The 26,139-nt window shown below is 41.6% G+C and overlaps 1 protein-coding gene across 2 annotated transcripts in view; it reads right to left on the bottom strand.

Moving 5' to 3' along the window:
- The window catches only part of JAKMIP2 (janus kinase and microtubule interacting protein 2), a 197,617-nt gene that overhangs the window by 69,103 nt on the left and 102,375 nt on the right, over positions 1-26,139 (bottom strand). For both annotated transcript variants that reach the window (XM_005683112.3, XM_005683114.3), the window contains exon 2: positions 931-1,206. In XM_005683112.3, coding sequence (XP_005683169.1) covers positions 931-1,059 — 129 coding nt within the window. In that variant the 5' untranslated portion in view covers positions 1,060-1,206. The remainder of the gene's footprint in view (positions 1-930; positions 1,207-26,139) is intronic.

The following is a 26,139-nucleotide window of genomic DNA, read 5'->3' as shown; positions in this document are numbered from 1 at the left end:
CTCCTCATCACTCCTTTATGTACGTGTCTAATTTAAACCTCCTCCCAGCTCTACAGGATAATACTAAGGTAAAAGGTTAGAAATCACCTTTCAGTCATTCATCTACTCATTCAACAAATATATGTTGAGCTTTTCAGTCCTGGACATTTATTTAACCTCTACTGATAGAGAGGTAAGTGAGGCTGCTGTCACAGAGATTACACTTGACTGGGGGGAAAGAAGCATTAAACAAGTCAATATCTAAATACAAAAACCGCGCTGAGATGAACCAGGAGAAGGCAGGCCTTAGGGAGTGTGTGGACCCAGGAAGTGCTCTGTTTTGGAGATTGTAGTCAGATGCTTGACTAGAGCTAACGCTTGCAGGAAGTGTGCAAGGAGCATGCTGCTGGCTGGGGAAGAAGAAGGGCAAAGGCCCACATGTGATGGGCGTGTGTCCCCTGGTTCAGTGAAGAGGCTGGAGCAGAGTGATCCGGGGACAGCAGTGGTAGGAGTTGAGTCAGATGATGGGCAGCTGGAGGGGGGAGGTCCTGATGTGGTGGGGGAAGTCCTGTGATTGAGAGAGGTGGGCAGCCTTGCAGGGTTCTGAGCAGTAGAATGGCAGGATGGACATGCTTTACAAAGATACGTCTAAATGCCTCAGGGGGAATGACTACAGGAGGCGAGGGTGGGACCCATCAAGGCCACATGCTTATTCACTGGCCCAGAGGTGGGGGTGGTGGGGAGTATGCTCTCAATTTTTACATCTGGCTTCCTGGGCAGGCAGAGCTCATGAGCAGAGTTTTCTCATTTTGTGTGTATCCTGTGCTCAAATCCCCTCTGCCACACCCAGGGAATCTCCCCAAGTGCAGGGGTTGTTGCCCCCTCTGGCAACCAGCAGACAAGAGTCCACCAAGGCAGGGCTGCAGGCGGGCCTCAGGAAGCCCCACTCACCTTGGACTTCTCCTGATGCAGCTCTATCTGGATGTCTGTGAGCTTGGTCCTGAGGTCTTCGTTGGCAGCTTGAAGGGCGACAATGAGCGCCTCGGGCTTCTCGCCCTTATTTCGCCCTTTCTTGGACATTATTCCTTTCTGAATGGAGTCTGTTGGTGTTGAGTTCCTCTCAAGCAGGGGCTGCCATGTTCCTGCGGCTTCTCCTGGGTGCGATGGCTCAGCAGCTACTGCGTGTTGCTCCTCGGGAAGGTCTCCTCAGCCTCTGCCCTGGAAGCCCTGGGGGAGGCGGAGACAGTAGTTACTGCCCGACTAAGACCTGGGCCGCGCACTCGTCAGGCGCTCAGCCTGAGCTGCCTGCGAGAGCTGCCTGCTAAGGGCTCCCGACCACTTGGCACATGAATTTAGGGCTGTCTTCCCGACAGGCTAGTCTGCTCATGTCGGTGCCCAGCTTAAAATCCTTCAAAGACCTGAGTCCATATACGAGTGTATCTTTCACATCTCAGAGTGCTCTTTACACCTGAACCTGCCCATTCTCCTAGGCTTACTTCCTCCACATCACTCACTTATATCCTGGGCATAAAGAGTGTCTTTTAATTTTCTGATTATTTCTCTCTTCCCATAGGACTTTTCATTTCCCCCCATCCTCTGCCCTGCCTCCTCTCACGGTCCTCAGCCTCACATGCCGCCACACAGTTTAGTCTGACCAACCCTCATGACTCCATCAGGTCTTAGCTGGCAAATCAGCTCCTCCTGGAAGCCCCCCACCCCACCCCACCCCAGGTAAATACAGGTCCCTGTTTTTTAAGTGTGGTCACCTCCTTTAGTCTGTTAGCTTTGTGAGGGCAGGAATGTGTTCATATTTACAACTTGCTTCTCAGAATGCATCTCAGGGACTGGACATATCCGCTATTTAATTCAGTATTTGTGAAAGGAAGTCACCTATGTGATGATCTATGGTTTCCTCACAGAGTTGACTTTAAGAAAATCCAATATATAAAAAGACCTAGAATTATACAATAGATAAACTGTAAGACACGGAGATTTACTATACTTGGTTAATTGAGTCACTCATTTATTTAGTCAATATAGGTAAAAGGTAAAGTCGCTCAGTCGTGTCCAACTCTTTGCGACCCCATGGGCTGTAGCCTACCAGGCTCCTCTGTCCATGGGATTTTCCAAGCAATAGTACTGGAGTGGATTGCCATTTCCTTCTCCAGGGGATCTTCCTGACCCAGGGATCGAACCCGGGTCTCCCACATTGTAGACAGAGGCTTAACCGACTATTTGTAAACTATAGACTTTTTAATTTTTTTAATTTGTTGGTTGCCAGGACTTCATTGCAGCATGCAGAATCACCACCTTTGTTACGGGATGCTAACTCTTAGTTGTGGTATGTGGGATCTAGTTCCTTGACCAGGGATCAAACCTGGAACCCTGCATTGGGAACACAGGGTCTTAGCCACTGGACCAATAGGGAAGTCCCTATAGGCTTCTATATGTTATGCTAAGTACAGTATGTTAAAATTGAAAATGCTAGTTTTCCCAGGCAAAAACAACAAACCTTTATCCCTACCTATCTTCATCACCATCACAATCATCTATATGATAATTGCCTTTTAAAAAACAACACTTGTTTCAAAAACATAGGCAAGAACTTCCCGTTCCTGTGGGGTGAGTGAGGAGGGCTCCCTGAGGATGGTGGCATATTCTGGAAGTCGAGGAGTGGGTAGGATGGTAACAGGTGGAGAAACAGGTGAAGCATCCTGGGTGAATGAAATGGTACATGCTGAGATACAGCAAAGAGAAAGCATAGCAACTGTTTTAGAGGAAACAGGGGCCTGACAGTTACAACCCAGGATATAGTTGATGGGCACTGATGCTGGAACACTGGCCTGGAAATGATTAAGTTCTGGGAGATCTGGGATGCCATCCTTAGAAGTTTGGCATTTTTCCCCCCTAGTAGGTAACAAGGAAGCTATTGAAGTTCTTGGCAGGTAGGTGCCCTAGCAGAGCAGTGCTTTGGTGCGGTTGTTTTGGTGGCATAGTGGGGAGACAATGAGGAAGGAGACCAGTCAGGCCACTAAATTTCCAAGATGAAGCATGATGCAGACCCAATCAGAACAGCGGTGAGAAGAAGAAGAAAAAAAGATATGTCTCGATTTACAAATCTTTAAATGTGTCCTAGGATCAAGGAGGTGAGAAAAATATAAATCCTAAGCTGTAAAACTCAGTGCAAAAAGTATGACTAGATAAAGAAGATACTAGAGAGTTTCCCATGCAACCTTCCAGAAAATTGAGCATTTTGTATCTCTAGATGCTTCAGTCCAGAACTAAGGGGAATTCCTACTGATGATCCATATGTTCCAGTAGCTGCTGCTCCGTTGAGACCCCTGCTATTCAGCCTTGAGGACCATGCTGGGATCCTGGGCTTTCTGCCATCCACCATGACCACTGGGCCATGTCTTTTAGAGACTGTCTCTAGGGAAAGGGGGTAAGGAAAGGTTAGGAAGTTAGGTCAGTCTGTTGCCAGCAGTCATGGAACTGTCCACCGTATTGTACTCTAGGGTAGATGTTGGAGGGGTCCTTCATGCTTGGTTTGCAAATGTTGCAAAATCATCAAAGTGTATGGCTGAGAGACTTCTAAGTGGTTACAACTCTTTGCTTCTAGAATTGAAATGAACTCAACAAGCATTTATTGAAAATTTGTATGACTAACACCACTAGGCACAAAGATAAGTAAGACAGTACTTAACTCCAGGCAGGTTTTGGGTGAGAACACTCCCATATATACAGTTAACAGGTATCTCCTCTAGTTTGTTCTCTAGACGTTGCTGGGCCCCCAGGCTTTGTCCAGGTTATCTCTACTGGTCCCACCTATAGGTTTTATGACCCCCTGTGTTATATTCATAGCTCTGACCATTCCCCAAACCCCAGACTTATATATTCAACTCCTTCTGCTAAATCCACCTGGATATCCTATTGGTATCTCAAACTTAACCCAACAAATACAGATGTCTTTTTTAAACTAGTCCCTCAAAAACCTTATCCTCCCCAAGTTTTCCCATATCAATAAATGGCAGAATCACATGTCCAGTTGTTCCAGATCTTAGCTTAGAAGTCATCCTTTTTTTTTTTTTTTTTAATCCCCTATTTACCTTATCCAGTCCACTAGGAAGTCTGGTTTGTTTTACCTATAAAATATGACTCACTTCATTGTCAACTTCTATCAGACCTTTATAGTGCTGTCACAACACAGGGAAAAGCTATTTGGGAAAAGCTTCCTAGCCATATTGTTGTCTTGAATGAAGAATAGGCTTTTCATTTTCTCTTTTCCCCCCAATGCAAACAAAACTTTATTAGCATCTACAATTTACTTGCTATAGTAAACAGTGCTGAGGGCTCAGAGATATATCATATAGCCCTGGAGGAGCTCACAGTTGATTGGCTCCATCAGTTAGAGTTGCAGCAGAAAAAGGTAGTCCTGCTCAACTGAGAATTTAATAATGGGACTATGTACCAAGGGGTGAGCAAAGCTAAGGAAGCCTATACAGGCTGTGGAGGTAAATATCAACTTTAAAAGGAATGAGCCATCTCAAAATGGCTCTATGTTAAAAGGGTAAGTGAAATATAGGTATGTCCCACAAACATGTCTTGTCTTGAAGCTTAGAGTGATTGAGATTTATCAGTTAGTTTGTTTAGCATCATCAGTTGGAGGGGTCTCTCCCTTGTGCCTGAATGAAACCATACTCTGTTAACCTTTTCAACATAACCTCAAGAATTTTGACCTCAAAGATCCTTAATTTCCCCTCACCATTGTGCTACCTGCAGACATCACTGCGATGGGTCTTCCAATACTTTCCACCATGGTCGACTTCATGGTGTGTGTTGGAGTGCATGTATATTGCGTGGGCTTGGGACTCTTTAGAGCTAGCCCTCTTCAACTATGCCTTAGCCCCGTAGATGTCCCAACTTTTAGAAGCCAGATGATCACCACTCCAGATTTCCTGAGCCAAGAATGGACTTTTCCAATTAGAGATACTCAAATGGGGGCCACCCAGGTGGCTCAGTTATAAAGAATCCACCTGACAATGCAGGAGCCTCAGGAGATGTGGGTTCAATTCCTGGGTCAGGAAGATCCCCTGGAGGAGGAAATGACAACCCACTCCAGTATTCTTGCCTGGAAAACTCCATGGATAGAGGAGCCTGGCAGGCTACAGCCCACGGGATCGCAAAGAGTTGGACACGAGTAAGCGACTAAACAACAGTAACCACATACTCAAATGACAGAGGCAGAAGCTTGAGAGAAACTCTGGAGTCACACAGTTGATGTATGTAGAGGAGGCTATAAAACTAGGAGGAAAAACTCCAGGGTTAGATTGCACAGGCTCTTGCATAATCGATGATTACATTTAATTTAAAATGATTTCATTATGTAGAAACGGAGAAACATGGCAGTATGTGAATGTAAGTGTAATAATAAGTTACACTGACCAGTCTGAATTTAGCACTTAAAATACTGCTCAAATCTAATGTGCACTAAAGACGTGGTGGGGAATAAAACTGTTCACAGAAAGATTAAGTAACTTGCCCAGGATGACTGAGTGGATAGCTAGTGGGGCTGAGATTCAAATCCAGGCAATTTGAAACTGAGACTCAAGGTGTCTACCCTGGGCGACTCTGCCTCATGTTTGCATTTTAGAAAGGTAACTCTGGCAGTGTGATGGAGGATGAGTTGCTAAGGAGGGAGAGACTGGAAGCAGGAAATCAGTGAGTCTGCTTCAGTGGTCCAGGTGACAGATAATGCAGTTCTAAATGGGGCCAGCCATGGGGATGAAAAAGGAAGCGGCAGCTCTGACACTGCAGATGTTGATGGAATCACATCCTACCTTTAAACATTACATTCTTCTCCCCTGTTGTAAATAACGAGGACCAGCTCTCTGTCATTGCTTACAGCAAAAATGTGAGACGCAACAGCCATATTTTACATTTTAATTTACAATCCTTTCCCCAAAATATAACATATGTGCCTGACTTAACACATTTTTAGTCTGGAAATTATTATGAAATTAAGTCCCATAAGAGCCAGATAAAAGAATAGGATTAAAAAATTAGACATGTTCAGGAGAGAAAACAATATCATAGGAATTTGAGGGTGGGGTCAACTTATAGACACCTACCTTAATGTAAACAGCTGTTCATATAAGTATGGCCCTATATAACCCTCTGAAGTGAAGTGAAGTCGCTCAGTCGTATCTGACTCTTTGCGACCCCATGGACTGTAGCCCACCAGGCTCCTCGGTCCATGGGATTTTCCAGGCATGAATACTGGAGTGGGTTGCCATTTCCTTCTCCAGGGGATCTTCCTGACCCAGGGATCGAACCCAGGTCTCCTGCATTGTAGGTAGACGCTTTACCGTCTGAACTACCAGGGAAGCCCATATAACCCTCTACTGGAGGGCAATTTTCCAAAGTCTTTTCCAGTTGCGATGAGTGCCTAGAAATCTTGCGATTCTCATATGTAATTTCACTAAAATATTTCTCTGTTGCTTTGTGCTTCCCCTTCCCCCTTTTGGACAGTTTTATTGAGATATAATTCACATATCATAAAATTCATCTACTTTTTAGCATACTCACAAGGCTGCACAAGCAATACTACAACTGATTTTAGAACTTTTCATCATACCAAAGAGAAAGCCCATACTTATTAGCAGTCATTTCCCACTCTCACAAACTCTCCCAGCCCAGGCAATCATTAACCTACTTTTTGTCTCTATAGATTTGTCTATTCTGGATATTTGTGTAAGCAGAATCATAAAATGTGTGGATTTTTTTTAGTAGCTGGCTTCTTCTACTTTAAAAGTCATCCATAATATAGCCTGTATCAATATTTTATTTCTTCTTATTGCTGAATAATATTCCATTGCATAACTAAAGCTAGATTTTATTTATTCCTCTGTCAGTTGATGGGTACTTGCGCTGCCTTTGCTTAAGCAGTTTGAGGTCAACCTTCCAGAGAGGCTGCCACATGCAGAGAGACACGGCCTCTCAAAGCAGTGTGCTCCAGAGCATAAGGGAGAGCTTGAAGACATCACTGCAGATGCATGGAATGTTTCTGGACCACCCTCAGAGCCTCTGTCATTGATAACACCTGATGCAACAGAAGATCTGGAGGAGAGACAGAAGTATTTTCATCGATGGGCCAATCTATCAGGAAGGAGGGGGAGATGGCTTCTCCACTTCAGACCACTTGAAGGCATTTTAAATGAGCCCTAGGTTTCCAGCTTTCAGCTGCTGATGGCAGTGCTGGCCCCAGGGATCATTGTGAGGTACCAAAGGTGAGAATTTTAGCTTATCCTCTGGTCCTACCCTGTCATTAATCAGGTACCTCCCACAGCCACCAAGGCTGAGTTTCCCTGCAACCAAGTTTCAGATAAAGATATCAGAAAATTTAGAGACAGGCTCTTATGAGCAGTTGCATTTTAAAATAAGGATCACTGCTTGAGAGCAAATCTTAATGAAGGAATATATTATCAATGGAAGAGTTTTGGCCATCATTCATTCATTCACTCCATAGACATTTATTGAGGAGGAAATACAGTGTAGTGTTTGAGAGTAAAGCTTCCCAAATTTTTGGTTTGGTTTTATTAAAATCTATAAGAGAGCTTTAGTGATTGGAGCTCCACTCTGGAGACTCTGATATAGTAGTTGCTGGGTAATTCTGATGCACAGGAATCTTTGAGAACTCCTGGGTAAGAGTATGGACTATGGAGTCAGACAGACTTAATTTTAAATTTCACCTGTGTGTTTAGTAGATGTGGGTCTTGGATAAATCATTAGTTCTCAGGTTCTCAATATCCCTCATCTCCAAAATGGGGTCGAGAGGTGCAGGAATACTAGAACTATGGGACTGGATTGTTTGACAATCACATGAAAGAATGTAAAAGATGCTCTCACACAGCTCATGATGCATGAGAGGTAACACTTATTGAGTGTTTTCAATTTCAACTATTGGCTAAGGTGGTGGAAACAAAATAGCCAATAGGTGCTTTTCTCAAGATGCTTAATTTGAATAAACATGACAGGGGATATTACAAATAATGATTATTCAAGTGCCACACTTATGGAAGGCCTCAAATATTAAAAAGCCATTTTTATTCTCGATCCTCTACAGACTTATTTACGCATTGGTACAAAATCCCTGAGAGAGAAACCACGGAGAGGGGGAGAGTGACATTAACATGAGCAGATGAAACTTTTTCTTTCCTCACCATGGTTTTTCCTCAGGTACCACTTCTGGAGAGTAAAAGTGGGATGCTGCGTTTGAAATAATCTTGGGATCATCTGCCCCCAGCTTTAGCCTTTTTATGTCTTTTTGAGTTTAGGGAACCTCAATATCTTTTTTTTATAACAAGATGTCCAGATTTTAAAAATGTCCATTCAGCAGAACAGGGAAGATGGAATACTACTCAGCCATAAAAAGAATGGAACCATGCCATTTCAGCAACATGGATGGACCTAGAGATTATCACAAGTAAATAAGTCAGAAAGAGAAAGGCAGATACCATTATGATATCACTTGTATATCAGATCTAAAATATGACAAAAACAGACTCACAGACATAGAGAACAGATTTGTAATTGCCCAGGGGAGGGGTAGGGAGAGATGGATTGAGAGTTTGGAATAGCATATGCAAGCTATTATATATATAATGGATGGAGGAGGAAATGGCAACCCACTCCAGTATTCTGGCCTGGAAAATTCCATGGACGGAGGAGCCTGGTGGGCTACAGCCCATGGGGTCTCAAAGAGTCGGACATGAGAGATTGAGTACATATATAAAATAGATAAATAACAGGTCCCACTTTATAGCACAGGGCAATATATTCAATATCCTGTGATAAACCAAAATGGAAAATAATAATGTATAACTGAATCCCTCTGCTGTACAACAGAAATTAACACAACATTGTAAATCAACTATATTTCAATAAAAATGGATTTTTAAAAATTTCTATTTGGAGCATTGTTGATATTAAAAACACACATTTCAAGATTAAAATCAAGAAATTGGAAACATTTATTGATATTAAATCAGTTCATCAATATTCAAATATGTTGAATCTGTGCTGCTGCTCTTTGGTTATAATCCTGGTTACACAGTCTGTCCAGGAAAGTAAAAATATCCTAGAAATCCCAATATGATGTCCAACTACATTTTCTATTTTCTCTCACATCCTAAAATACCGCCTAATTCTTTATCAGAAACGTGGTCAAGAAAGCATGGCCATTATTTATTGAGCACTGTTCTTGGTTTGTCATAGACGCAAACAATTGCAAGCATCAGTCATTCCCACCTGCCAGGGGCTTCTGGATGGTAAGGGGAGGCAAACATCTGTAGAGAGGAAACAAATTCCAGAAAGCAGTGAATGATACAGTTGGTAAATGCTATGGGAGTAGCTTAGAGCAGACTGCAAAAGCATGAAGACAACAAAGTAGGTGAGCTGAGCCTGAATGATGCTGATGTTGAATAGTGCTACCTAATTTACTGAGTTCTGACTCTGGGCCAGGCACTGTGCTAAGGTACACTCATCTTAGGTACAGGAATTTATCCCAGTCAACCCCTTCAGATATTTACTCTTATTATTTTTTTTAGGTAAGAAAACTGAGGCTCAGAAAAGTTAATTAACTTGAAAAAAATTAACACACCTAGTGAAATGGCTAAGCTGCAACTCAAACACACATCTGCCAGTCTCCAAAGCCTCTTAGCTATTATAATACATACTTGAAGAAAGGGCTGGATTCTTCCGCTCTGGTCGTGAGTAAGCTCAAGAGATGGCAAAGGCATGAAAATATCAGTGGGCACTTACAAAATAGAATTGTGGGATGTAGTGGTTAGGAGCTTGGGATCTGAAATCACACAAACTGGTTTTGAGTCACACTTCCTGGATGTCTATTCTTAAGAAATTAAACTCTCTAAACTTCTGTTACTGTAAAATGAGGAAACAAATATATCTACCTCACTGAGCTCTTGCAAGGAGTAAATGAACTATGTGTGTAAAATGATTAGAAATTATTATCATTGTTATCATTTTTTCCAGGAACTATCCAGGAAAAGCCAGCTTAGATTTCAAGGGAAGAAGAAACAATTTATCATTCCTTTGTGCTAAAAGAGACAGACCAGGAAAGGCACAGAGATCCCTGAAAAGACTAAAGCAATTCTTGCCTATGCTTTTGGCAAAATAAGATCTGCACTGGCAAGGTCAGTATTCCCAGGAGGCTCGGCTTTGCAGATGGTTCTGCCCTAAGCTATAAACTGAATAAGGTTGTTATTAATCTTGAGAGTTTCCAATAAGGCTGTTGCCTCTGAGTTATGATTTGAAAAGCAACTGTAATATAAAATTAACTGGAGTTCACGTGTATGCAACACTTCTCCATAATTAACACTTTGGTACATCCACTGCACCGAAGCCTTGCTGGTTTGGCTAAGCCCTTCCCCCACTTCTTTTCCAAAGATGATGTTTTAGAATTAGATGTTGCAATGGCAACCCACTCCGGTGTTCTTGCCTGGAGAATCTCAGGGACGGGGGAGCCTGGTGGGCTGCTGTCTTCGGGGTCGCACAGAATCGGACACGACTGAAGTGACTTAGTGGCTTAGCAGTGTTTAAAACGGATGAATTAAACTCATTTTATTCCCAGTGACCTGCAGAGACATGTTAAGCCCTTCTTTATGCAGGAAAACACATTTGTGAACCGTGCACTCATGAACCTAACACAGAAATTTAATATAAAGGAGGGGAACTGCTATATTTAAAACAGGTAATCAACAAGGACCGACTGTACAGCACAGGCAACTCTGCTCAATGTTGTCATGTGGCAGCCTGGATGGGGGGAGGTATATGAATGGCTGAGTCCCTTTGCTCTCCACCTGAAAACTATCACAGCATTGTTTATTGGCTATGTCCAATATAAAATAAACAGTTTTTTTTAAAGAAGGGGGACTGCTATTTAAGTTAGTCCAAACCTGGAGTTCTAGTTTCCTATATAAAGGGAATGTGGTGGTGTGGCTATTGGGTCAAAAGATTTTAACCCTTTATACATCTGTTAGAAGAAAATGAATCTAAAATGCTAACATTCAATACAGTATCAGTTAAGCATCTTTAGGACTGCAAGGTATCAGTCTTGTATGATTCTTTGTGTTATTTTTTCTCTTTCCTGTTCTTCCACCAATTACCCTCTTTATCACATATAATAATAGCAATTATTTTATTACTACAAATTATTTAGTCAACACATAAATTTTTCATATGAAAGAATGTAATACAACTAATACTTTGGCCACCTGATGTGAAGAGGTGACTCATATGAAAAGACCCTGATGCTGGGAAAGATTGAGGGCAGGAGGAGAAGGGGACGACAGAGGATGAGATGGTTGGATGGCATCATCGACTCAATGGACATGGGTTTGGGTGGGCTCCGGCAGCTGGTGATGGACAGGGAGGCCCGCAGTGCTGCAGTTCACTGGGTCGCAAAGAGTCGGACACAACTGAGCGACTGAACTCAACTGAATACAACTAAAAACCTATTGTTCCTGATGCATTTGTTTTTTATATCTCAGGTTTACATCTTCATATTAGAAATATACCCCCTGAAATGCAGTAAAACCATTCTCAGCACATATACAATAGACGTCTAACCTCTTTCAGAGGGGTTGTCAGGAAGGCTTGGTAGAAGTGACGGCTAAAATTAAAGGCAAAGCAAGTAGGAGGATCCTTCCAGAACTAAACTACTCTGCAGACTCTTCTAATGCAGTTCCTTGTTTGGCTTCCTTTCTCCTCCTCAACTCTCTGGTGAACTCCATCCTACTCATCTTTTAGGGGTCAGATCCAGTATCATCACATATCACTTTCCCTCACACCTCTGCACCATTCCCTGGGTGGAATAAATTACTCTCTCATTTGGGTTTCCATTTGCACTTTAAAGACACTTCTTATAGCATTCATCACTGTTCCCTTAATTTAATGATTCATCAACTCACAAGTATTTATGAAACATCTGGAGGGGGGATGTCTCTCTGGTAAGCAAGACAGACAGGGTGCCTGTTCTTCCCAGAAGAGGAATCAGCAATTTCATGCAGTCTGATAACTGCACACATGATAAGAGATGGGAATCAGGAAAGACTTGGGAAAAGTGATCTGGAACAAAGATCTGTAGGATGTGAAAGAATCAGCTAGCTAAGAGAGTACCAAAAATGCATGCTCTAGGTAGAGGGAGTACTGAATAGGAAGGTCCAGGGGTAAAAAAGAATATAAATGATGCTCTGGAGAAAAACATAGACAAGATCTTGGTGGAAAATATGGGAAAACTTCAAAGATGAACTTAGGTAGACAGGGAACAGTTGGTAGAAAAGAGTATAGATTATGTTAAAGGGTTTGGACTTCATCCCCACAGTAATGTGTAGTCACCAGAGTTTCATACAAAGGAGCGACTTATCACATTTTGGTTTTAGTGACAGAGGATGAGATGGTTGGATGGCATCATCGACTCGGTGGACATGAGTTTGAGAAACCTCTGAGAGATAGTGAAGGACGGGGAAGTCTGGCCTGCTTGCAGTCCACAGGGTTGCGAAGAGTCAGATACGAATGAGCGATTGAGCAACAAACAGTCCTTTGGCAATTGAGAATGAAATGGACTACAGGGGTAAACACAGACACTGAAAGAACATTTAGCAGGCGGTGGCCGTGATTCATTTATGCATAGTTATTCTTCAGGTGACTGAGCCCACAGGAGGGAAAAACTGCCTCATTCATCTTTGCACTCACAGTACCTGTCACAAGGACCACCACGAAGTTCGGTTTAATCAACACTGGCCCAGATTCAAGGAAAATACTGAGAATGAGGAACATATTTCACAATTTCAACCAAGACGATTTACAATAAGAGTTCTTATGGAAAATTCCTTTTGCTTTGTGAAAGCACCTGAATGACTGTTTTGATTTCAGGCAAAAGTAAAAGTTTGGTGGAAGAGTTAAGTAAACAATAAAGTTAAGTAAGTTTTCATTTAAGCCGTGTTCTGAGATTTCATGATCCTTGCTGCTATTCATCATATTCAGATAAAATCAAGTTTAATTTCATTCAGCACTGAGTAAGTTATCTTGCATTGTACTACTGTGAGTGGATTTAGAGGACTTTGAAGGATGAGTTCAGCAAAATAAGTTACTCAGTGCTATACAGTCTTAAATGCAGTGTTTTGAAAGTATTTTACAGCTACTGTAGAATGAAGAGTTCCAATGTCATTGGACATGGGGGAGAAATATCAAACCAGCAGGAAATCACTGAGTTTTTAAGGTCAGACAGAGAAACCTAGGCCTAAAGTAGGCACTTACTTCATCTGCACAGTATTAAAAAAAAAAAACTGGTATGTAAAATTAAAGAAAAATATCCAGATCACTAGAGGGAGTGAGCTTCAGAGAAAGTGTATTTATAACTGAGAGCAAGCCTTTCTATTTTAGGTATATGTGAAACACATATACCTTATGCTATCGTTTCCTTGGTGACTGCTCTCAAAGGCCACGAATTTTTAAAAAACTATCATAAAAACACCTGTGCAGAAATGAGCAGAAATTTCTGTATATAGGATAAGAAATGAATAACCTGCTATTTAAAAAGAGACAGGACAATTTCTGTATAAAGATTTATACAGACTAATATTACTTGAGTAAAAGCATGTCAAGTTTGAATATAATAAAGATTGGATATACAGTACAGTTCTACTATAATATCTTCCCTATGTTATAATATGGTATCATGTATCAATAGTATAATAAATTACAGAACATGGAAATTATTATTTTTTTATCATTTAGATTCCTATTTTGAGTTCTGTTCCTGAGGTCAATGTTTAACTATATTTTTAAAAATGATAAGATCTTAGAAGCAAGACAGTGAGGTTGGCTAATGGAAATTAGTTAATCTAGCCCCAGTGTGTAGCCATATGCTATAGGTAAATCACTGTGAAACACAGATCAGCAACTACTTCTTGAACCATAATCATGTGCAAGCTATTGTATTAACATCGAAGATAGTACAATATGTATCTGTCAAACAAGGCTGCATATGCCATGTGTCAAAGGAGGAAACACACACACACACACACACACACACACAGGAGAATCAAAGGGACGGTAGCACGAGAGCAAGGACTATGTCTGTCTGGCTCCTTGCTGAATCTCAGTGCCTAGTACAGTGGGGCCAGGCACAAAATAGACTCTGAATAAATATTTCTAATTAAATAAATGACTTCACCAGAAGAAAAGCCTTTATGATAAGGCTGGAACATGAAGGATGACTAGGAGGGATTAAGAAAAGGCAGAGAGGCAGGACAAGCGAAGGAATAAATTGCAGACTATAATATCTGGTGTGGAAGGTTTATCCTGGGGAACAAATGAATGCAAAGGAATGGTAAATTATGATGTCTTGACTGCCTAGATACTGATTTTACATTTTGTTAAAAACCTACTGAGAATCTGAGAAATATTTTTAAGAGAAGAGGAATGATGCAATTTTTCTTTAAATTAATCTTGTCATTATGTGTAAGGCAGAATGAAGTAAAGAAACTAGAGGTTAGAGGTCCAGATATGGATCCATTATCAATGTTCAGATACAAAGAGATGAAGTTTGGATTAGGATGGAAGAACAGAAGTGCCTTTTTCTCTCCAAGTCAAAGAAAGGAAAGATGGGAAAGATGAGAAAAATTCTTTCCCATCATCATTTTCTTCATCATCATGCCGTGTCTTCTCTTTATTGAGCATTTAGTACGTGCCGACGGTAAGGAGTCTGCCTGCAATGCAGCAGACCCAGGTTCAATCCCTGGGTCAGGTAGAGCCCCTGGAGAAGAGAACAGCAATCCACTCCAATATTCTTGCCTGCAGAATCCCATGGACAGAGGAGCCTGGAGGCTACAGTCTACAGGGTTGCAAAGAGTTAGACACAACTGAGTGACTAACGCTTTCACTTTTTAAAGTGCTTTACAATGCAGCGTTTTACATGCATCCTTCCATTTCAGACTTAAAACAAGACTATGAGACATATATATTTATTATTCCTTATTTATAGATGAGAGAATTAAGGTGATAGGAGGTCAAGCTTCTCACTCAAAGTCACACAGCTACGTAGGTGACATGGTCAAGATGTATTTGAGCCTGAAGTTTCTTATGGACTGAAACAACTACACTTCTCTCCAGATGATCTGTGATGTGTGAAGAGTCCCCACAAGTGCTGATTGTTGAGAAGCAGTGAGAGAGAAAAGGGAAGGTTGAAGATGACACCCAATCCTGGTGCATGGGATATTGGAAGAACGTCAGTATCATGAACAAACTCATTGGGATGAAAGGAATCATATGTGTACCCAGATATGCGGGTGTGCTGTGCTAAGTCGCATCAGTTGTGTCCAACTCTTTGCAGCCCCATGGACAGTAGCCCGCCAATCTCCTCTGTCCATGGGATCCTCCAGGCAAGAATACTGAAGTGTATTGCCATGCCCTCTTCCAGGAGATCTTTCCGACTCAGGGATTGAACCCTCATCTCTTATGCTTCCTGCATTGACAGGTGGGCTCTTTACCACTAGTGCCACCTGGTAAGCCAAGGCTTAGATATAACAAGAGCTAATATTTTCAGGTCCTTGGTATAACCCAGGTACTATGCTAAATGATACTCATTTTCTTGTTTAATCCACAATATTATAAGTATTACAGAAAAGGAAAAAGAGTCTCAGAAAAGAACTATGAATTGTGTAATATTATATAGGTAGTAAAAAGGCAAGTTAGGACATAACACGGACACCATATCCCAGAGTCTATAAATCCAGTAATGATTCTGTAGCAGAAACACTCCAGTTTGTTTTTAGAGAAATCACACTTGAGGGACAGCAGTACCGTCTTTTCATTACTGATTGGTTGATTGGTTTATCTATCTTTAAAATTTACTACACAACTTCTTTGAAAACAATTTTCAAGCACTTTATAGAAATAATAGACTTCAACAAAATAAGATTTAAGACATTTAAAATTAAGTAAATAGTACTTGTGTGAAAGTGTTAGGCACTTAGTGGTATCAGACTCCTTTGTGATCCCATGGACTGTAGCCTGCCAGGCTCCTCTGTCCATGGGCTTCTCTAGGCAAGAATATGAACTGGGTGGCCATTCCCTTCTCCAAGGGATCTTCCTGACCCAGAGATTGAGCAGGGTCTCCTGCACTGCAGGCCGATTCTTTACTATCTGAGCCACTTGCATATGCATATAAAGATACGTGCTCAAAAGGCAATAGTTTAAGTAAATAGTAAGGATGTACACACACATAGAGACTGATGTTCAAATAGCAATAGTTTTCTTTGTGTGGTACATGGTAAGAGGTCTTAATTTGAACTTAAGTATGGCTTTTCTTCTTATTATTAATTGCTTTAATATACAATCAGTTGTATGTTAAATTACACAATATAATATTGCATACTTAATATAATCCAAATGAAATAATATTTCTGAGGAAAAAAAGGAATTCAGTGAGGAAAGTGGAGCAAAGAGAAATTAAGGGTAAACAACCAGCTGAAGCTAGGGGTGAAGCTGGAATACATTGTCATGCTTTCAACACACATCACGAAAAGCTGGATTAATTCAAGCATAGCAATCTCATTTCTAAATCTGAAATGCTTCAGAGTCCAACGCCTCTCCTCTCCACTGAAGAGAGAACCAGCCATTGGGCACTGAGAGTCACAGCGCAATTTTCCACTCCGCAAATCCTGACAATGGTGATCAAACAGAAGGGGAAGAAACTGTATTCAGGGCCCCTTCTGGTGAAGAACTCTTTAAACTCACAAAGCCTTAATGTTATTCTTCCAAAATATGAACTACTATAGGAGGAAGTGTAATCTATCATTGACTTAATAACAATGTTATTTTTACCCCATATTAAACTCTGCAACATATTAACAGTATCTAAGTACTTAGAAATTTAAGCAAGATAATTTCACGTGTAAGCAATTTACATCTGAGAAACACACTTTTCCCCAGTATTTTCTTTGGCTTACTACCTACCCCATGGCACAGAAAGGAGCTACAGTTTCTCACTTAACATTTCAAAGTATTTCAATATACAACTTTGTTAGGAAAAGCAAATTCAAACGCGCAAATTGTTTTTCGGCACACAGACCCACAAGGAAGGTTGTGAGATACAGTATTTCCTCTCTGTGTGGTAAGCAATCTTTGATATTTTAAATCCTTGGAGTGCTGGCCTAAAATATTCTAGGTCATCATAGATTTTGTACAGATAATTATTATAGTTCATTCACTTACTCACCTTATACTGTGACAGAAGAGGCTGGCCACTGTGCTAGGCTATTCACGTGCATTTTATTTGTAATGCTCTGAGGTGGGTGTACAAGTCATCTAGCCCAGCCTCAGATCTGTGACTTATGAATCCTCTTTACAACTCTTCCCACTGGGAATGATTGCCATGTGGATAATGAACTGCAGGCTTGAAAAATGTAATGAGTGCTATAGGAAGAAAGCAAGCCACGCACTACCAGAGCACAGAGAAGGAGATCTAATTCCCTGGGGAGGGCCAGCACTGCCAACAGAAGGGATGGCTGAGCAGAGTCTGGAAAGATGACAGAGGATTTGTCATGTGGTTGAAGAAATGAGGAAGAGCTGAATAAATGTCATATGAGGAGATTTAGTAAGAATTACAGATATGCCAAGAATATTGCTTAACTGGAGTTAGAGGGAGGATGGAGGCGAAAGAGAGAATTTTGAAAGGGCTCATTTTTGTATCTTTACTGAGCTTATCTCTATTCTTACACCTCATTAAAACATTAAATTTTGGGGAGAAGGGTTCCTCATGCTAAGCTATAGACTGAAAAACTGTTTACCAATAATTCTACTGAAATCTTTCTATAGGTCAAGCACAGTATGAACCACTGCACATACAGTCTCTCTCTAAAACACACTCATGATGTTGATATAATTTTCCCATTGCACAAGAGAAAAAATTAAAAACTGAAAATTTGCGCAACTGTACAAAGTTTGTATGCCTATACCATTCACTGACTCAGTTGTTTCTCTAGAACCTACAATGTGTCTGACAGAATTTAAAATCAGGTCAGCCTGACTCAACAACATTCATTTTAACTAATACACAGCACTTGTCTTTCCTTTAGAATCAGAAAGGGAATATCTATTTTTTTTTCTTTTCTATAACTATTATTAGCTTTAAAATTCTCAGATGAATCAAAAACAAGTCCTGCTCTATAGAAATCAAAGCATAAGGTTGCAAACACATTTCTTATCCAGAGCATTTAAAAGATTTAACAGAAGGTTGTGTATCATTATTGTAGCAATGCACTGAGCCCTGATTGAAGTAGTCACATAGGGCATTTCACAGATAAATCCCATTTTTCAGGGTGCTTATAACCTAGCAGTTAATGTTTTTCCTGTGTGAAACAGGGTAAGACAAGGGAATGCTTTACTCCTGCAAAACAGTGCACACAAAATAGCTATTAAGTCCTAAATGATCACATGAGATAGATAATTAAGATGGTATTGGAAGCCTGAATCTAGGGCTGTGGTTGAAGAACTTCTTATAATGTTGATCTGACTGCTTCAGAGTTTAACAAAAAACAATCAATGGTAGTAATCAGCAATATTTCCCTTGTATTCATTCAGATGGACTGTCGGTGACTTAGTGAAGATGAATGACTGACCTTCATCGGCTCTGAGCTGGCAAGTACTGATGGGGGAAGATTTATTCCAAGATGTTTGACTGTAGAGCCCATGTCTTCACTCTGTCATTCAGGCCTCCCTTGGCCTGAATGGAGGGTAGTAGTGAAAATTCCACCGAATAATGCAGATGAAATATTTAGCAATGTATGCATCAAGTAAGAGCTTTTTTAAAAAGTTGGTTTATTCACCAAATGTCTATTGAACATGTAATAGCTGCTGAACACTGGTCTTGGCATTGAGTAAATAAAGGAAAACAGACATATGTCTCCAGCTCATGGAGGTAATGTATTAGTGTGGAGAGGCACACAATAAAGATAATAAGTAAGTACTCTGCTAGATTATGACAAAGTTTTATGGGAAACAATAAAAGCACGGAAGGTGATGGGAAGTGTTCAGGTGGGATCTGATTTTAGATAACAGAAAGCCTAGACAAGCATGTGCTATCTGGCTGAAGATTGGATGGGGTGAGCCACTCAGACGCCTGGGCAGAAGTGTTCCAGGAGTGCAGGGCAAGTACAGGAGCTCTGCAGTGGGCACAGACATCCAAGTTCCAGGAACTGCAGGAGGATAGCCAGGCTGGAGGGAATGAGCAAACTAGGACAGCAGCCAAGTTGAGGGCAGGCATTAATGGGAGGGCAGTGAGTGCAAACCACATTGTACTTTTTAGACCATTTTACATCGACTTGGGCTTTTACTCAGAGTGAGGTCCCACTGTAGTATTTACAGGAGGGGTGCCCTCATCTGACTTCAGTTTTAGCATCTCACTGACTCCAGTGGTTAGAGTAGAAGAATTTGCATAAGAGTGGAAGTAAGGAGATTGCCTCTGAAGCCTCTGCAAAAATCCAGCTTAAAGATGGTGGTGATTTAGGTCAGGGTGGGAGCTGTAGAGTTAGTAAGAGGGACCAGATGTAAACTGCTGTTAATCCTTTCTAAACTGGTGTTTGGTCAAAATTACAACCAATCAGTTGCTAAGCTGAGATGCAAAGTCACATAGGGTTAACTCAAGTATTAAAGAGTGCACTATATTATTTGTCTGTGAAATTTATTAAGCTCCCACTGGACTGGGAAGATCCCCTGGAGAAGGAAATGGTAACTCACTCCAATGTTCTTGCCTGGAAAATTCCATGGACAGAGGAGCCTGGTGAGCTATAGTCCACAGGGTTGCAAGGAATCTGAAGTTTCTGAGTAAACACCCTAAGAAAGGCATTATGTTAGGCACTGCAGCTATCCCCACCACTTGGAGAGCTTAAATCTATTAAGAGGACAGTACACCACAACTATAAAGTAAAAGCAGGGACAGGTTTTATTTTTTTGGGCTCCAAAATCACTGTGGACAGTGACTGCAGCCATGAAATTAAAAGATGCTTGCTCTTTGGAAAGGAAGTTATGACAAACCTAGATAGCATAATGAAAAGCAGAGATATCACTTGGCTGACAAAGGTACATATAGTCAAAGCTATGGTTCTTCCAGTAGTCATGTACGGATGTAAGAACTGGATCACAAAGAAGGCTGAGTGCCGAAGAACTAATACTTTCAAATTGTGGTGTTGGAAAAGACTCCTGAGAGTCCTTGGACTGCAAGTAGATTAAACCAGTCCATCCTAAAGAAAATCAACCCTGAATGTTCATTGGAAGGACTGATGCTTAAATTGAAGCTCCAATACTTTGGGCACCTGATGGGAAGAGCTGACTCATTGGAAAAGACCTCGATGCTGGGAAAGATTGCAGGCAAAAAGAGAAGAGGGTGGCAGAGTGTGAGATGGTTAGACAGCATCACCAACTCAATGGATATGAATTTGAGCAAACTCTGGGAGACAGTGAAGGATAGAGGAGACTGGTGTGCTGCAGTCTATGGGGTCACAAGAGACAGACATGAGTCAGCGACTAAACAATAACAATGTATCCAGTCTATAAGCTAGTATGCAATAGTTATAACATACATACCTAGATATAATGACCAACGAACTAGAGGAACTTCAAGATGTATCATTGAGTCAAAAAAGCAACATGAATGAAACACAAAGTGTAATCTCTAATAAACACACACATATACTCCTATGTGCACATGTATGTATATGAAATCACAATACATTTTGGAAAGATATGGGGGAAGGGTTCCACCTTGTTTAGGAATCAAAATGGTTTCCTACGGAATTCCTTGGCAATCCAATGTTCAGGACTATGTGTTCTCACTGCTGAGAGCCTGGGTTTAATCCCTGGTTGGGGAACTAAAATCCCACAAGTCACATGGTCTGGCCACCTCCCACAAAAACAACAAACAAAAACAAAATGGTTTCATCGCAGCACTGTTTATAATAGCCAGGACATGGAAACAACCTAGATGTCCATCAGAAGATGAATGGATAAGAAAGCTGTGGTACATATACACAATGGAGTATTACTCAGCCATTAAAAAGAATACATTTGAATCAGTTCTAATAAGGTGGATAAAACTGGAGCCGATTATACAGAGTGAAGTAAGCCAGAAAGAAAAACACCAATACAGTATACTAACACATATATGGAATTTAGAAATATGGTAATGATGACCCTGTATGCGAGACAGCAAAAGAGACACAGATGTGTAGAGCAGACTTTTGGACTCTGAGGGAGAGGGAGAGGGTGGGATGATTTGGGAGAATGGCACTGAAACATGTATACTATCATGTAAGAAACGAATCGCCAGTCTATGTTCGATGCAGGATACAGGATGCTTGGGGCTGGTGCAAGGGGATGATCCAGAGAGATGATATGGGGTGGGAGGTGGGAGGGGGGTTCAGGATTGGGAACTCATGTACACCCATGGCGGATTCATGTCAATGTATGGCAAAACCAATACAGTATTATAAAGTAAAATAAAGTAAAAATAAAAATTAAAAAAAAAAACCAAACCCAAAACCAAAATGGGATCCTACATGCTTCCTATCGTTTACTCCAAACCCTCCGGGGATGATCACTCAACCCCGTCCTTCTCAAATGTGGGTTAGTCTGCAGGCCATTCTCCAGAGCTGTGTGGCAGTGTGGCCACTGCAAGAAACACTGTGTCATCCTCTGTGTGATAAGCCCCACCCTGACGACAGCTCAGACAATGACATGCTTTAATCTGTCTCTGGGAAAGCTGAGACCCTCAGAGTGGACAGGTCAATCCTGGGTGAAAAAAAAAAAATCTCTTCTGTTTCTTTCCTGTCTCCTAGGATTTTCCTGGGGGGTTGAGGGTGCCGGAAGCCTCCTTCTGGCCTCTTTTCTCATACTCTTTTGTCACCAACTTCTGGCCCAGTGCTTCACTCCACTCAGCCTTCCAAAGAAGCGTAAACATGATAAACCACTCCTGCCAACATGCTAGCAGATAGTTTGTGTTTACAGATGCTCCCATCCCCCGGATACATGAGTTTTATTTTGAAAAGAGAACTTGGTGGCTCCCTCAGGAAGCCTTTTAAAGAGTGTAAACAATAGTCCCCAGAATAAGTAAGGGATGTTTCTGGGCAGACAGATGTCCATCCTGATTATTTCTTATGATCTGTGGAGCCTACTTTGAACTCTTCATTCACCTCTCTTTGCACACTTTGAAGAATGTGATGCTCTGCTATATTTAAAATGGATAACCAACAAGGTCTTACTATACCACACAGGGAACTCTGCTCAATGTTATGAGGCACCCTGGATGGGAGGGAAGTTTGGGGGAGAATGGATACATGTATATGTATGGCTGAGTCTCTCTGCTGAACACCTGAACTTATCACAGGATTGGTAATAGACTATACTCCAATATAAAACATAAAGTTAAAAAAAAAGAAAAGGGGTTTAGGAGATGTAAGTATTGAGGGAGATTTTATAGGAGAAAACTAGTGTTACCCAAAAACCACTGCACATAAACTCAGTTATCAAAATGATTAATATTAACTCTTGTTTATTCCTTTGTTTGCTTTTCCTACTGTTCTTTTCCCCTTGCAGTTAATCTTTAATGGGAGACTGAGCGACTTCACTTTCTTTCTAGAGTTCCTTTTGGAGAAGGAAATGGCAGCCCACTCCAGTGTCCAGTGGAGAATCCCATGGACAGAGGAGCCTGGTGGGACTGCAATCTATGGGGCTGCAAAGAGTCAGACGCAACTAAGCAACACACACACACCACACACACACACACACACACACAAATAGAACATATGTAATTATTAAAATGCAAAAGGGCATACTTTATTGAAGCAGAATGAGCTCTGACTACCATTTTGGTTTGAGTTTTAATCCTTTGTAATTCCATAATTCAAGAGTAATAATGCTCATGAAAATTTCAGATGATTCAGAAGTATGTGAAGAATGAGTGAAAAAATGTTCTTTCTTCCCACGCTATCCCCCAGAAGTAACTGTTGTCAACACTCCAGTATTTCCTTTGTCTATAGCTAGTCTCTATATTGGAGAAGGCAATGGCACCCCACTCCAGTACTCTTGCCTGGAAAACCCCATGGACGGAGGAGCCTGGTAGGCTGCAGTCCATGGGGTCGCTAAGAGTTGGGCACAACTTGAGCGACTGCACTTTCACTTTTCACTTTCATGCATTGGAGAAGGAAATGGCAACCCACTCCAGTGTTCTTGCCTGGAGAATCCCAGGGACAGGGGAGCCTGGTGGGCTGCCGTCTACGGGGTCGCACAGAGTCGGACACGACTGAAGCGACTTAGCAGCAGCAGTAGCGGCAGCAGCAGCATCTTTACTTAACTTTGCATATCTATTCTTTCTTCCCCTTAACATATTTGTTAGTTTTATTTTCATTGCTTTATTTCCCAATTGTCACCTTGCTTTAGTTCTGTTTTGCAGTTTGTGCTTCAGTTAGTTTTGTTCTGACAGATATAATTTTTGGTTTCCTTTGTTCACCAGGTCGATATACTGTACTTTATTTTTGTTGGACTGTTCTGATTTTGCTTATGGGTGTATATGCGTAACTGTACATTCTATTATTTTAATTATTATTTGGCTGATGTAACTGCCATTTGTCTGGGGTTCATCTTTGGTTTCTCATTTTTGGATATTTGTTTTAATCTCACTTAACGCCATAACAAACCACTTGTTGAATCTTCATTCCTGACTAGAGATCAAGCCTTGAACCTTTGGAGTGGGAGCACTAACTCCAAGAACCTAAACTATGACAGAACTAACCCTAATTCAGTTCAGTTCAGTTCAGTTCAGTCACTCAGTCGTGTTCGACTCTCTGAGACGCCATGAATCACAGCATGCCAGGCCTCCCTGTCCATCACCAACTCCCAGAGTTCACTCAGACTCATGTCGATCGGGTCAGGGATGCCATCCAGCCATCTCATCCTCGGTTGCCCCCTTCTCCTCCTGCCCCCAATCCCTCCCAGCATCAGAGTTTTTTTCCAGTGAGTCATGAGGTGGCCAAAGTACTGGAGTTTCAGCTTTAGCATCATTCCTTCCAAAGAACACCCAGGACTGATCTCCTTCAGAATGGACTGGTTGGATCTCCTTGCAGTCCAAGGGACTCTCAAGAGTCTTCTCCAACAGCACAGTTCAAAAGCATCAATTCTGCACTCAGCTTTCTTCGCAGTCCAACTCACATCCATACGTGACCACTGGAAAAACCAGAGCCTTGTCTAGACGGAGCTTTGTTGGCAAAGTAATGTCTCTGCTTTTCAATATTTTCTTCCAAGGAATAAGCATCTTTCAATTACATGGCTGCAATCACCATCTGCAGTAATTTCGGAGCCCCCCAAAACAAAGTCAGCTGCGATGACGCACAAGCACAGGGTGCTGTGCACCATCACATGCACAAGCGCGGGCGGCTGTGCGATGGCCCACAAGTGTGGCCGAGAGGAGCTACCCCACGTCCAAAGTCAGGGGCAGAAGCTGGGAGGACTCCATGCCCGAGGGGAGCTGTGAAGGCGCAGGAACGGCGGAGAGGAGCTACCCCATCTCTGAGGTCAGGGGCGGCAGCCAGGAGGAACTACCCCACGTCCAAGAAGCGGTGGCTGCACGGGTGCAGGAGGACCTAGAGGAGCTACTCCACGTTCAAGGTCAGGAGACACCTCTCGTCCAAGGTAAGGAGCAGAGGCTGCGCTTTGCTGGAGCAGCCGTGAAAAGATACCCCACGTCCAAGGTAAGAGAACTGACCCTGCTGCTGCTGCTGCTAAGTCACTTCAGTAGTGTCCGACTCTGTGTGACCCCATGGACTGCAGCCTACCAGGCTCCTCCACCCATGGGATTCTCCAGGCAAGAGTACTGGAGTGGAGTGCCATTGCCTTCTCCGAACTAACCCTAGGGGTATCAAATAGTGAGAACTCACACAAAGGAAACCACTTCAATAGAAGATTCCACATCACCCAACCACCAGTAGCACCCTGTGCAGGATGCCTCATATAAATAACAAACAAAGCAAAAATACAAACCCAATCATCAGCAAATAGGATTACCACCTCACTCAGCCTTGCTCATCAGAGGAAAAACAAACAAAAATTCAGCACAAATTTCACCCTATATGAAGCTTACACAAACCACTGGACCAACCTTAGGAGGGCAGAAACCAAAAGAAAGAAAGAATTCAACCTTGAACCTTGGGAAAAGGAGACCTCAAACACAATAAGTTAAAAAAGAATAATGAAAAGGCAGAGAAATACTACACAAATGAAGGAACAAACTAGAAAAACAGAAGTACAAATAAATAACGAGGAAATAGGCAAACTACCTGAAAAAGAATTCAGAATAATGATAGTAAAGATGATCAAAAACCTTGAAAATAGAATGGAGAAAATTCAAGAATCAATTAACAAAGACCTAGAAGAATTAAAGAATAAACATAAAGAGAAAAACACGATTACTGAAATTAAAAATACTCTAGAAGGAATCGATAGCAGAATATCTGAAGCAGAAGAACGAATCAGTGAGCTGGAAGATAAAATGGTGGCAATAACTTCTGAAGAGCAGAATAAAGTAAAAAGAATAAAAAGAACTGAGGATAGTCTCAGAGACCTCTGGGACAATGTCAAATGCACCAACATTCAAATTATAGGGATCTCAGTCCATGGGGTCGCTAAGAGAAGGACACGATGGAGTGACTTCACTTTCACTTTTCACTTTCATGCGTTGGAGAAAGAAATGGCAACCCACTCCAGTGTTCTTGCCTGGAGAATCCCAGGGACGGAGAAGTGTGGTGGGCTGCCATCTATGGGGTTGCACCGAGTCAGATACGACTAAAGTGATTTAGCAGCAGCAGAAGAAGAAGAGAAAAAGAAAGGGTATAAGAAAATTTTTGAAGAGATAATAGTTGAAAATTTCCCCAACATGGAAAACGAAATAGTCAATCAAGTCCAAGAGGCACAAAGAGTCCCATACAGGATAAACCCAAGGAGAAACACACCAAGACACATACTAATCAAGCTAACAAAGACTAAACACAAGGAAGGATATTAAAAGAAGCAAGGGAAAAGCAACAAGTAACA

This window comes from Capra hircus, chromosome 7 (assembly GCF_001704415.2).
Source record: "Capra hircus breed San Clemente chromosome 7, ASM170441v1, whole genome shotgun sequence".
NCBI classification, from domain to species: Eukaryota; Metazoa; Chordata; class Mammalia; order Artiodactyla; family Bovidae; genus Capra; species Capra hircus.
The sequence above is the reverse complement of the archived record's forward strand: the minus strand, read 5'-3'. Positions and strand labels throughout refer to the sequence as shown.